Source organism: Bemisia tabaci, chromosome 9 (assembly GCF_918797505.1).
Source record: "Bemisia tabaci chromosome 9, PGI_BMITA_v3".
NCBI classification, from domain to species: domain Eukaryota; kingdom Metazoa; phylum Arthropoda; class Insecta; order Hemiptera; family Aleyrodidae; genus Bemisia; species Bemisia tabaci.
The window spans coordinates 7384308-7398869 of NC_092801.1; the positions used below are offsets into that span (position 1 = coordinate 7384308).

Here is a 14562-nt window from a genome sequence, read left to right on the forward strand (position 1 = left end):
GCGGCGCTAATGGATCTCAATTCGTCACCCTTTCCTCCCTTTCTGCTCGACCGGCCTCTGCTTGGAGCTCTCAAAAAATCAATGAAATTTCTCAAATCAGGTTCGATTTCAATTTTCTCAGTAAATTTACACTCGGGCAAAAAATTAGATTACAATGAACTGAATTTCTTCGTGATTTGTTGATGTGGATCGGAAATAGCCGTCAGCAATTTTCAAATGCAGCAGTAGCGGTACAGATCTCATTGTACCGTAGAATCATGTATTTTCATTATTCTGACTACCATTCTGCTCAAAATTTCACCGAGAATCAAAATATGTAAACTGTAAAAACATTTTTTGAATAATAAAAAAAATTGCATTCTTGCTGTCTCTAAATTTTGAGGGTCTGATTTAGGTAGGCATGAGACAATGGGGTAGCGACGGAGTCGAGGGTTGCTGATAGACAAAAGGGCGGGAGAACCCATGTCATCGCGCCGCACCGCTTTGACAGGTTTATGGCACGCAGGCTGCGGCCTTTTTTTCTCAAACAGAGTCCGAGTTTGACCTTGGGCCTTGTCGGCAAACCTCTTGCTTTTGATGCGGACCTGTGAACATTTGCCGCAAAATCATATTTCCCGCGTTTCTCTTTTTATCAACCATTCCAAAACTATCCTGGAGAATCCAAAAACATCAGCTCAGTGACGGTGTTTTGGCGGGCCGGCGCATGCGCAGTGTATGATTCACGATTCACCTGTGTTGTTTTGTTTTTCCTGCATTCCTCAACCTCCTGCCTCGTGCTCGTGGAATGTGAATGTGGTTACTGAATTACTGATTCTTTGTGATCTCGTAAACGTGAATTGCTGAAACCCGTGAAATTGTACCAAGCGTAAGCAGATTTAATGCCAGAATCTTGACTATTGTCCACCTCAAGTATCCAGAAGCATAGAAGGTAATATTTACGGTGGTGTTGTTTTTGTTTTCCCAGTGATCAAAGTGGAGAGAACTTTCTTTTTCTTTTAACTTTCGTTGTTTTATATCTTTATCACCTCGTTTGCCACAAGGAAAGCTCATTCTCTGTGTTTTCCATGTAAGTATCTCGAATCCCTCCGAGCCAACACCAGATCAGGTCACCGAATCGAGTGTCTCTCCGTCTCTCACCAACCACTAACTTTCTAAAGATATGGGGCTTGATGTTGTACTCACGCTTTCCATGTTTATATCAGTGACGCTCATTTAATCTCACTGAAACGGTGTGCCATCTGTCTTTCTCATCCTTCTCATCACAGTTTCTCAGACACCCTCAGCTTTGCCATATGGAGGACATGTTCCCAGGTACTTATAGTTGAAGGGTTCATCTGCCTGCGATTTCTCAGTTTGATGAAGTGAGATCGAGAGAAGATCAAGGGAATTAGTCAAGCATATGTAGCTCAATCAGAACCAGTGTTCCCAGGCTTACGGATTTATCCCTACTATGCAGACTTTCCCTATACTTGGACGGATCGATAGTAAATGGGGAAAAGTTTTCCTTATCCAGGGAAGATTTGTTGATGGGACTGGTGGCACTGGCTTGCATAAGCTGAGTCAGAGAGCTTAGGCACAGATATAGCACAGGTGTCAGGCATAGGCGCACTTGGGATCACGGATACTTAAGCACTGAAAACGATCACTAGTATTGATGGTGTTGACATTCCACCTCAGAAGGATGTACATCTTTCCTTCCTGATGTATTTCCGCTGCTCTGTAAGAAGCTCCAGGAGGAGTTTGCATGAGGGTTCATACTTAGCATAAGGAATGAATATCGCTGCTGAAGACAGTGATGGTCTATGTAAGGTTCGTTCCAAGAGCCTCTTAAATATGACTTGTCCTTTTTTGTTGTATGGAATTTGGTCACTATGTAAACTGCTGGAAAGACAACTTATCTGAAACAGGCTAGTGACATAGCGACGGCGTAAGTCCGCAATCACATATCTCCTTTGCAGTGTCTGAAAATCTCTGCCTGTATGTTATTTTTTATAGGAGAACTAATTGACATAATTCCTTGAAGTATTTGCAGAATTTTCTTTGCACAGAGAAGAAAAATCACAGCAGTCTTATGGAATTGCTGTTGAGTAGTTTTCCGTTCATTAAATTAAGTGTGACAGGAAGTCTGCAATGTCGCAAACCGAGTTATGTGATTGCGGACTTACACCATCGACAGGTATCCTCAGGCAGCAAGTATTGATAAAGGGTTAAATGATGTTGAGCTGGTACTCGTGGGTATCAAACATACCTACTTTCAAGTTCTGGTAGGCAGTCCACATGATGTGTGTAGGTCGGAATTCAGGTCCTTGTACAGTAACCTCAGCTGTTGCCAATCAACAGAGCCTGAACAACTTTCGAAAGGCTTCTCCTCAGTTTTGATCTCTTGAAGTGGAGATTTCATCTGGGGTCCAGCAATAAGTGCAGCGAAAATGAGAAAATCTAAGTGGCAATTTTTATTAAAGGTGAAAAAAGACCAGGGAATGGACCACTAGACAAGGTACGAATTTCAGCATTCTAATTCATGTTTCTTAACCAAAATTTCACGTAAAACACGATGCGCACAACGAAAATTACCTAAATCAACTCCTTACGAAGATATGTAACGATTCTTGATGCGTAAATTCAAACCTCCTGCTCATGAAAACTCAATGCTCTACGTGATTCACATCGCGCGCTAAACGTTATCATGACAGTATCTGCGATTTAAAAATCTCGCGACCTCAATTTTAACGCTTTGGCTCAGCTGTAGCAAATTACCTATAGTTTGAACAACACATGGTGGAAAATGAATATTGCTCGATTGAGGAGCTTGCTGAAACCGTTGTACTGCGCGATTTGACTCACGTAGAGCTTTGAGTTTCATGTGAGCGGGCAGTTCAAATTCCTCGTAACCAATGTAAAATATAAACGTTGATATCTTTGATAGGAGTAAGTTTCAGTAATATTCGGTGCGTTAATCGTGTTCTACATAAAATTGTGGTTAAGAAGCATGTATCAGATTGCTTAAATTTGTACTTTGTCTAGTGGTCCATTCTGAAGTTTCAGAGTCGGTGTAACAAAAAATGTCAGGGACTCAGACAATTGTTTTTTCCATTGTTCTATTCGTAAAATGTGTCTGTTCAATTTGCTCCACAAGTTCTTTTTGCTTCTGGCAGTGTTTCCTATGTAAAGTTTTATTTGTGCAAATAAAAATCATTCATTCAAAATGAAAAAGTTTGAATCCCTGCTGAACATTTCTCTTATCAAATTAAATCAGGTTTTTTGAATGGATGAAACAGTTAATTCCTCTTTTTTCCTTGCAGAATATTATTCTGACCTAATCTGGATTCCTTCAAGTATGGCAAGTAAGAAATCAGCTCTTCGAAAACCCCGCAGCTCTCAGCCAAAAAAAAAGCAGCTTCCAAAATCTCAGGATTCTCAAGCAACCGGTGGCAGCTCAAGAGATGGACAAACTGAAGGGGAGGAAATGAAACATCCGGATTATTTTGCTGAGTATTTTCCACCATTGGTGCATGCCATCAAAGCATGCACCACTGAAACTGGCTTAAATACAATCGATCTTGGAAACCTGGGCTTGGAAACCGCGCAAATGAAAACTATCTTCAATCTTCTTCCAGATTCACAGGTACTTACACTTTAGATTACTCTCAACAAGATTAAATATTTTTCCTCACATTTTGTGCCCTGTAGTTCTTTTTTCGCAGGAAGACTTCATTCCTGAGTTCTTAGTCTTAAAGGTCACAGTTCTCTTTCTTTTTGATATGAGTGAGTTTCAAAATCTGCTCATTTAGTTTGTGGAGTCTTTGTAATAGGGAGTATCCCCAATTCAGGAATATGGGGGAAACATCCTGAAAATGCAGGTAATTTTGGAGTTTTCAACTCCAACTCCAGTAAAAATTCTAAGTTTTGGTCGCTGGAACAACGCAAAATTCTGTCTCCTCTGTCCTTGTGGAACCTAAGAAAAATTTTCGGAATAACACAGACAATTTGGCATTCAGAAAATGACCTTCAGAAATAAACCCTTGTGAGAGGTGAACATTGACTTTGTGACAAACAACATCGGTCTGCAAACAATTTTTTTTTTTTAAAATGTTAAGCATGTGTTCGGTTATGGCTTTTAAAGTTTTAGCTGTCAGTCCCAAAATGATCTGGGTTCCTCATCACCCTTAATTTTCTGCATAACTGGCTCATGGTAGAGGAAAACCATGGTCGTTTTCAGATTTAGCAGCCGAAAGCATATCAGTTATCATGTGCCACATGTCTGACAAATTCCCCTGCTGCTAACAATAGTTAGGCTTTTCAGGTCCAATGGCATAATAAATTAGTCTGCATACCATTGTTTAAACTGATCCAACTATTTATTTCGTGTCTAATCTGGAAAGAGGGGTAAAATTTTTTTACCAGGTGCCAGATGGGGTCACACTCACCTTGTTTTGGATGAGGAAGCCAAAAGTTACCCTTATTTACTCTAATCATGTACCAGTTTTTTATTAGTTTAAATTAAACATGATTTTTGAAGTTAAAATACATTTTTGGAGACTTCAATTATCTTTAAAAAAATGGTAGGTACAGAAGAACAACTTAAGTAATCTTTGGCTCTAGCAGCTAGCAATAAGTGGAAGATGCCCCATCTGAAACCTCTGAAAGATAATTCCCCCGAATCGCATACTCAATCGGATCAGTTTTGGAAAGGGTCAGTTTAAATTAGTTTATTTTTATCAGTTTTCATCTGGGCCGCTCATGCAATGTGGCCAGGAAAATCTTGTAATCAGAAAAAATAGGGTAAATAAAGTTCTTCTGAAAGTCTGAAGTCAAAGGAAAAAAGGAAAGGTCATCATTTTGGAAATTGGCGGGTTATTTTGTGTAAAGCATGTAAGGAAAGTAAGTAAAGCCAGCAAGTGGGCTTGTGAAAGTGTGGAAGCTCAAATTGTACTTCCCTACTTTTCCTTCCTGTGTCAAAATGATACAATTTTGTGAGAAAAAAAGTGAATTTCAAGTAGTCTCCAGATGCTAAACTTTCAGTTTATGAACAACTTTCCCGCTTTTCATCTTTACATCAAAGTGTATAAGTCAGAATAGAACAGCATTTAGCGGAAAGGAACCAGTCCATCACAGTATTTTCAAAATTAAACAACTTTTCCTTTTTCTGGAAAATGCCCCAAAGTTAGAACAGATTTTATTTTTCCACCCAAAGATCTTTTATCTTAAGTACAGCGATTCCTGTAAGTTTCATTAATGTACCATACATTCAGTTTTATTTAGGGTAAAGAAGAAGTTGACCGATTTTGAAAACTCTGAATTTGATTTAGTTCGGTTTTGCTGGACTCCGACAGATCAGCTGGAATTAGACCATCTAATTCAGTATTCACATTGGCTAAGGATACATCTTGTATGAGAGTTGTGTGAAAATTTATGCCATGGTTATCAAAACAGTTAAGAACAAAATAACTCAAAGAATTGAAAAGGAAAATGCCGATCAAAGTACATATCAGTGCTGAAACTGCAAAAATATGTTTCTTGTTTTTTATCGTTGCCCACTTCCTGTCATACTTCATATTTAACTTGGAAAACGGCCAAATATTACCTCTTGAAAATTCAATAGTTTTTCTTTTCTATGAAAAGAATATTCTATGAAAATTTTAAGCCCTAATGTTGATGCAATCTCCTCTTTAAGAAATAAAATAGAAGTGGAGATTTTGAAACACCATAACTGAGATTCGCATTTTTGCAGTTTTACAGTTGATATGCGGAATCAGACATTCACATGAAACTCATAGTGAAAATACAGGATATTCTGAATCTGAAAAGTACCATGAGCCCATTCATTTCTTTTTATTCCCAGAGGCGTGGGTTGAAATCCAATGGGAGAAATTAGAGCCACACCCAAAATTTTGTTCTCTCAACCAACTCAAAGAAACACCACAGAAAGTTTGCCGTGCCTTTTTTTAGTACTAGCAAGTTATTTGATCTTAACAGACAAAATTCATCGGAAAGTTTGCAAATTTCGAGTTATATTATCATCATTCTAATGAAATTTGAAACATGTATTACGAACTATCTATTTTTATTATAAATTATCAGATTTAGCAAAATTATTTCTTGTCGCTGGATATTTAACAAAGGTAATATTAATCATTCCCATTGGTTTGCTCTTTCAGGTAACAGAATTCAAAGCTGAAAATTCCAATCTCCAGTGGGGAATGCCAGATTTCATCAAAGAGCTGGAACATTCGAAGGTGAATACGTTGAGTTTCAGAGGCTGCCAACTCAGAGTCTTGGACATTTTAGTCTTGATGGAGGCACTGAAAAACACGCAGGTAACAAACTTAGACCTGACACAAGTTTCGTTCTCAGAGGCCTATCTCGAGTCTTCAGCAAAGGCGCTTTTTGAGCACATCATCAATTCAAAACTGACGCACCTCAGGTTGACAGGTAGCTCGCTCCTAACCAGCCAAGGTGGCCATTATCTAGCCTCTGTTTTGCCTCAAACTTCAATCTCTCATCTTTGGATTGATCAAACTGGCATAGGAAGTATTGAAGGCTACAGCACTGGCACTCCACTGTTTGAGTTGTTTACTAATTTACCCAAAACATCACTCACTGAATTGTATCTGTGCTGTAATGATATTGAAGATGAACACCTAAGACCTTTGATCGAGACCTTAAGATGGTCCAAATTGGAAAAGCTGTATCTCTCTGAGAATAAAATATCGGACATTGGGGTGACTATCTTGTCAAGAGCTTTGGTTTTTTCTAAACTGAAAGAACTGAACTTGACAAAAAATGACTCTGTTGGAACAAATATTCTTGGAAGTTGTCTGAAGGACTCGTACCTCTCTGTACTACATTTTGCTCAAAATACAATATGCGATTATGCCATGTTCTCTCTACCTGACTTCCTGAAAAATACGTCTTTAACTGAATTAAATCTCCATCAGTGTAATCTAGCTGATAAAATGGGTCAGGACCTCATGAAATGTCTGAAATCTTCAAAAGTGACAAAAATAACTCTAAGTAAAAATTATTTAGGGTCACCAACCGTATCAGAATTTACAAATATTATCAAAGAAACAGAAATCAAGGAGGTTGACTTTTCTGAAAACAACTTTTCTGCAGAAACGATGTTGATCCTCAGCGGAGGAATCAAAGGTTCAAAGCTCGAACGGCTAGTGTTGAGAGGTGGGTTTACCAGAACACAGCAGGGTTCACTCGTTGCAGAATTTTTTGATGGTGTCAAGGGCTCTGCTCTAAAATTTTTGGACATTAGTCATTCCTACTTTGAAAAGAATAGTGCTATCCTTGCGACCAGCCTTCCGAACACGCTTCTCACACATTTGGATCTTAGTTACTGTCTGATTGGAATGAATGTTGTTGTTTTAGCTAACACTCTGAAAGATACGCTAATTACACACCTCAAGTTGTGCGGAAACAAAATTGATAATAACGGAGCCCAAAGATTAGGGAAGGCCTTGGGTGAAACGAAAATTTTGGATCTACAGATAACTGATAATATGATCTCTGATAAGGGAGCGGAGGCCTTGACTTGTGCTCTCAAATCCGGCCCGCTTTATCGATTGAATCTAGAAAACAATAAAATTACTGATGAAGGTATCCAAGCACTCGCAACAATGTTAAGTGGAACGTTCATCACTGACTTGCAAGTCTCATCTGACCCTGACAGGAAAATTTTACCGTTGGTAACGGTTTTATGGGACAATCGAACTCGAGTTCGTAAGTTGGTTCCGTTTTTCAAATCAATCGCTCCAAGTTCTATCTCTGCCAATGGCGAAGGGGACTTTACTTTCGATTCCATTATTCTTCGTGATAATGAAGATCTCATGAAATTTGTCGAAGAGGCACTGCTCTCCTACAAGTTTGTGGTCGATGAGCCATCCGCGATAGGCGCTCTGGCAGAAGCTGCGCCCCATCTATCAAGAGATCAAGTAGCAGTAATGTTAAAATTATTCCCTCGCCAATTTATGTTTTTTGTCTTTGGCAAAACAAAGAAAGAGCTAGCAGTTTTCATCAAAATTTTGGGAAAAGCGAAAGCTTTAGAATTGAACACTATTGTGGAGTTCTTTTTAAGAAGTTTAGGTGCTCTGATCGTCAAAAACAAGGATGGAATTGCGTATCCCGATGTGTACAAGCTCATGCAGGAGCACAAAGAGGCCTTGTGCAATTTACGTTTGAGACCTGAAGAGAAAGAGATAGTGGCACAGTACTTCATTGAACGTCCACCATGCTGCGGGCTGTGTAGTAAATCCCGCAACCTTGTGAAAACCGATTGTTGCAATACCTGGATCTGTGACGACGAGTACAAATACAAACTAGGGTCTTTCTTAAGAGTCAGTTGCATCAGAAATCACAGGAAGTACACTATTTGCCATCATCATTGGGAGAATCAACATCCGGGTAAATGGCAAAACTGTAAGATATGTCGAAAGGAATTCAACATTGAACATTATGTCGACTATGCCACGAATGATTATAATTTTACCAAGTTGAAGAATCCCCCAAAAATTAACGTCGTCTGCTGCATTTGCAGATTTCAGTCGGGCTCATTGCAAGATTTTGGATGTCAAGTAACGCAAAATGGTAGAGTAAAATTTTATTGTGCCAAAGCAGAGTGTCAAGGCAAAGCATTATTAAATAGGGATACTAAGAATTCAGGTTCGTCAGACTTTTTCTCAGGTATTCCTATGCTCCAACCACTTCGCCATTACAATGATAAAGCTATTCACAATGTTGAAGTATACAAGAGTTTGGAAGGAAAAGGAGGAGGTATTTGTTTGCAGCGTTAGTAATACCTAAGGTTTTTCTTTGTTTTCCTCAAATTGGGTTTTCCAGTCAACTCCCTCCAATTCCCTGACTAAATATTTGTAAAGTACAACCTTTCCGTATCCCTTTCACGGTTTGATGTTTTCTTATGCCTTTAGTGCCTGTAGTTGTATCGCTTGAAATGTGACATTGAATTCCTCTAAAGTCATGCTTTAGCTTTTAAAAATTGAAGAATTCGAAATTAAAAACTCAGTATTGATAACTCTGTAAAATGAATTCATCTGAAGTGTATGTTACTTTTAGTATAATATTGTAATTATTTCCTATTACTCATGGTACTTTGTTCCAAGTAAACCCTTAACCCCTGTGATTAAGTTATGCTCCTTATTGCAGCAAGTATGTGTTCATAATATGACAAGAAGAGAGAGATTTTAGGATTCTCTGATGATCGTCTCCTCTTTTTATTTTTTTCCTATTTATCAAACACTTCATTCTACTTGTTACTCGTGCTCAATTCTTTATTTTCATCCCTTCTTTCATGTATCATATTTTTTTGTGAATTATTTTTAAGGTTTAATAATTTATGACCATTTTGCTCACTGTTGTATCTCCAAGCGCAGTTCGCAATTCCATGTTGATGACATCCTCCAATGTCTTCTCATTCCATACCATGATTTCCTCCACCATGGTCTTATCAGTACTAATAGTTAAGTGACCGCACCGAAAAAATTAAATTACTGATAAAACAATTCAATTGCTAAAAAAAGTGCAATGTTTCAATGTAGATTTCACCACACAAAAATGCTACTTTAACCACACCTGTAGTTAAATTAGCTTACAATAGTGGTTAAAGTAGCATTTTTTTGTTGTAAAATCTACGTTGAAACATTGCAGTCACTTTTTTTAGCAATTGAATTGTTAAATCAGCAATTTAATTTTTTCCGTGCAGAGCTTTTATCTATCTTTTGCCAATGAGGCTGCTGTAGGTGAAACCATGGTATGCACTGTAATGGTGGATGATTTCATCAACTTTTTTCGATAGACCCCCATCTGTGTTGATTTCCGACTAAGATTTTTGGACCAGTGCGATCATTTTCTGTTTTATCTATTTTGAAATATCTAGGTAAAGTTTCATCTTTTGACTACTCCATTGTCATTATCAATACCAAGTAATCTCATTTTTAAATACAGGAAATTTTTGTCTAAATTAGTGATAAATTTCTCATGCCTGATGGGATACTTGCCGGTCTTTTAAAAGTCTGGACCAACTGTGTATGATATACCTCCGGACTATGTAGAAGAATTTTATCGGAATCAGTCTAACAACATTTTATATAGCTGAATTTTTGTTTATGTTTTATTTTTCATCAGGGAACTAAACTGCTTCACATCTTTAAACTATTTTCGAATCGTTCGAGATCATGAAGAATATCCACACAAAATATTAATTAATTTTCTGCTCCGATAATAAAACATCAGAGAAAATTGGGCTATGTCTACTGTAAACAGGCTGATTCCAGTTGAATGTGTTAATTTTTCTCCTCTTTCTAAGTATATGAATTTGAACTCAAGAATATTACAACTCTAAACTTGTGTTAATCTTTGTAATTCTGTAAATGTTCTTTATTTTAGCTTGACAATGACTAACAGAGAACTGATGAAGACCTTCAAGCACTAAAATTTGTCTTCTCTTTTTTATTTTTAAGTGTAGTAATGTGTTGAAGTGACAAAGTAGAAGTAAAATTTTAAAAGAAAGATTTTTAATGAACATTATCTGTCTTAATAATTGTTGTTGAAGGTTTTTTTTTGTCCGTTTTATTATACTCCTCAGTCTGGAGTTAATTTCAACATTTTTGTTTTCACTATTTAAATTCTAACGACAAATTTTGCAGAGAAGGTGCTTCAAATTATTCCTTTTTGACTGCATTAGTAATTTAATATGTGAAGTACTTTGTGAAGCTAATTCTCTCTTCTGCACCTTACTTTTTTCTTATGTTCATCATTTTTTGCCTTTTTTGAACTTTATCATTTTTGTTCTTGGGGGAGGTGTAGTGAATTAGTTCATAATTCCTGTGAATTCTTTTACTTTTTCCCTATTCTTCTTTAGAATATTTAGTGATACACCTTCATTTTTTGTGTCATGATTTTTTCATAAGCTCTAGACTTATTTTACGGCGGTATTTTTATACTCATCATTTTTCTTTATCTTAATAATATTTGGAATTTCGCCTGTCAATATTTGTTCATTCTTTCTTTCATGAGTTCAATGTAATAAATATTTTTTTTGCTAGTTAAGTACTTTCTCTTTATGAATGGCTCCGTAAACCCACTGTAAATAAGTAGATAAGTTAGCATCAGAACATCCAATTGAAAATTATGGAGCTTGCATATTATTGATGCACCCGTTTAACTACACAAGATTTGAAACGATGCAAGTTAGTGGCACTTAAATGTGTTGGAATGCTGCAAAATTTCGCTCGAAAATTGTCTTTCAATTTGCTGTAGATTAGACTACATTTTGCACCTAAGAACAGCAATTTCTGGCTCATTTTAGAAACAACGCCATTACGGCCAATGGCCATTAGTTTTTCTTTGCAGATAGATGCCTTTATGAATTAGCCAGAAATTTTGAAAAATGAATTAGCCGTATAGCAAAATTGCTCTACTTTCAACAAAAATCCTATGAAATTTTCAATACAAAACTTGAATCTATCAATAAGAGGAAAAACTTGTTGTCATGTAAAGCTTCATAAAGTTATAATGCAATTGAGCACAAGCCTCCATGTGGAGTGTAAGATTCTGAAATATCTGTAACCTATATGGATTGCTGTATTGTGTGTACTGAAGTAGACATTTTGTATTATTGATAGGACGTAAGTTGTGAGTCTGGATTTGCCAAAAGGTACTAATCATGGTTGCAAAATTTCTTGAAATGTGATGGAGTGACCAAAAAGGGGATGAAAGATGTAGGACCCTGGTAAAAATTGGCGATAAGAGCTGCGTTTCAAAATACCATAGGAATTTTTATAGCCGGCTAAAGAAGGCTACAGAAAATTATATAGCTGGCTGTAGAATGCGGAGAAAATCATACGGTCGGGCTATACGAAGCGATAAAAAATTATGCAGCCGGGCATTAGTTCCTATCGCCGGGCTTTACACTTTTTCACCTGGCTGTTGCTTTTTCGCCATCGATTATTGAAGGCTCTAAGAAATTGTGTAGAAATTCGTGTGCTTTGGAAATCATTAAGTTTGATACGGAACCACCTTAATATTTATAAAACACACATTATATTTTCCTTTAATACATATTTTTTTTCATCAATTAAAATGAGAATAATCTATACAGGATGTGCAAACATTTCAAAATCATGAGTTGAATAACGCTGACTCCGCCAGATTAAATATTAGAGCCTAACACAAAGCGGCGCGGCGACGCGCGACGCACTGGCGCCTACAAACCTAACAGGGATACTTCCCGCATTGCGCAACGCGTGAAGTATCCCTGTTAGGTTTGTAGACGCCAATGCGCGTTTCGCGCTGGCTTCCCGCCTGTCTCGCCGCAGCGTACCACGGCGCTTGAAGCAACTATTTCACACCAGAGGTATTGCACAGTGGCATACGAAATGGCAGGCATCCTTCAAAAGTACGAAGCTCTCCTCACAAAATAAATCAAGATACTACGGCCAAAAAAGAGAGCGGTATTCCAAAAACTCACTAAGTCCTAGCATCCGTAATTAGCAACGTTTAGCATACACTTTATCGCCTGGCTGTTGCTTAGTCACCATCGGCTGTAAAATGCGATAAGACATTTTGTAGCCGGCTATAGAAGCTATTGGAAATCTTACAGCCGGCTGTAGGTCTTTGGTATTTTGGAACACAGATTCTACTGCCGAGTTTTACCAGGGGGGCTACATTTGATTCAGCCGTTCAATACATTCAGAAATTAGTTTCGCATCTTGTTACATTACTCACTCAAACACTCGGACGAGAGCTCAAACTTAGTGATGAACTTTTTAGCTTTAATCCTAGATCCTTAAGCGCAGACTCACCGGAGCTTACTGAGTAGAGAAAAAATTATTTTTGACCGTTTCACACGCATCCACTTATCTGCTAATTAAGGGCTCCAGTGATTTCGTGGAGCTTTTTGGCTATATTGCAGTCAGTGTGGCATTTCCAAACAGACTAGCTTAGTTTCGGCTCGATCGGAGAACTTTCGATTTTGACCCTAAAAATTTAGTCCATGGTACCCCTGTGGATTTTTCTCGACTTAGGAGGGGGAAAAAAAAATTCGAGATTAGTATCGAATCCTACGTATTTTGAGGCGTGAAATCGATTGCGCATAGTCCCGAGGCTCGAACACAATGCCCAATTCGAGAAACGGCCGAAAACGAGTGTTTTTGACCGTTTGGTGAAAGTTCACGAAATGCGCGTTTTTTCGCCGATCGCGCTAACCAAGAGACTCGTGGAGCTTTCTGGATCGGAAAATCGAACTCAGCGGGTCATTTTCAAGTGGACTAGCTTGGTTTCGGCTCGATCGGAGAACTTTCGATTTTGACCCTAAAAATTTAGTCCATGGTACTCTAATGGATTTTTCTCGATTTTGGACGGAATTTTTTTTTCGAGATTAGTGTCAAATTCTACGTAGTTTGAGGTTCAGAAGCCATGCCTTTGAAATGAAAAATGCTTCAAGAGTAATTTTGTAGACAGCGAAGTGTGGTCAGGTTTAAAGGCAGTTTCGCGTCCTAAAATTACTCGAAAATTCAAATTGCTGTGTACTAAAAAAATCAGATATCAAGTGTATTTATTTATTTATTTATTACATTTTGATACACAGGAGCCGTGAGGCTATAGTATAGGTCAATGGCGTGTAGGCAATTGAGGACTCCGCACCAAGAACAGCCTATAGGCGTATAGGTCGTTATTACGCCCATCTGCTTTTCGGATTCTACGTACCCTGGACTATGCTGTGGTAGCGATAGAATATAGATAGGCAACGGCTCGAGGTCGAAAAACCTTTTTTTTCCGAGTTAAGTCAGGCCTCTTAATCGATGGGTACAAGAACGACTTATAAACGGGCCTATAAGGTGCTAGTTACCCCTTCCTTTACTCACTATCGATATTCTTTCATTTTGCGTTAATCATGCGTGATTAAAATGATTTATACTTCATATTGCCACCAAAATGACTGTTGGGCGTAATAATGGCCTATAAACCGCTTTTTTAAATTAAATGTATGAGAGTGTAAACCCAAAATGTATCGCAAAATCTACCCGGCATCCTTCAATAGAAGGGTTAGGTCACCCAGCAACACCAAAATAGGGCACCTGCATAGAGAAGTCTGTGCAGTACATCAAAAACAAAACTGTAAATGCGTTTTACTCTAAACGCGGTTTCCAGTTTTAGGCTGTTCTTGGTGCGGTTTCTTCAATTTATAAATGAGTCTGCTCGTAGAATATGCATTAAGACTAGTTTTACGTGAAATCATCAAAGTCTCAATTTTTTCAAAATCTGCACTTATGCGCTTTGTCCTCCAAGCCCCCTCCTCAAGGTTGTTCTTACTAGTCAACGTTCCTTAACTAAAAAAAAATGAAAAAAAAAATTAATAGTAATAATTCGAACTAAATCTCTATATTTTTACACTTATAAAACCAAAGATTATCATTTTTATTCAGTTTCGATTTTTATTTTCATTTATCTTGCTATAATATTTATCTTTTCAAGTTTTAACGTTTAAATTTATAATCTAATTTATATTAAAATAAGTAGAACAATTTTTTGATCAAA

At 37.6% G+C, this 14562-nt stretch overlaps 1 protein-coding gene across 1 annotated transcript; it reads left to right on the forward strand.

The window, feature by feature from the left end:
• The first annotated feature begins 729 nt into the window (after positions 1-729).
• Positions 730-11073, forward strand: LOC109033235 (uncharacterized). The gene is made up of 3 exons (XM_019045765.2): positions 730-928; positions 3303-3625; positions 6159-11073. Exons 2-3 carry the CDS (start codon positions 3338-3340, stop codon positions 8799-8801), a joined length of 2931 nt encoding a protein of 976 aa, XP_018901310.2. The 5' UTR covers positions 730-928; positions 3303-3337; the 3' UTR covers positions 8802-11073.
• The last annotated feature ends 3489 nt before the right edge of the window (positions 11074-14562 follow it).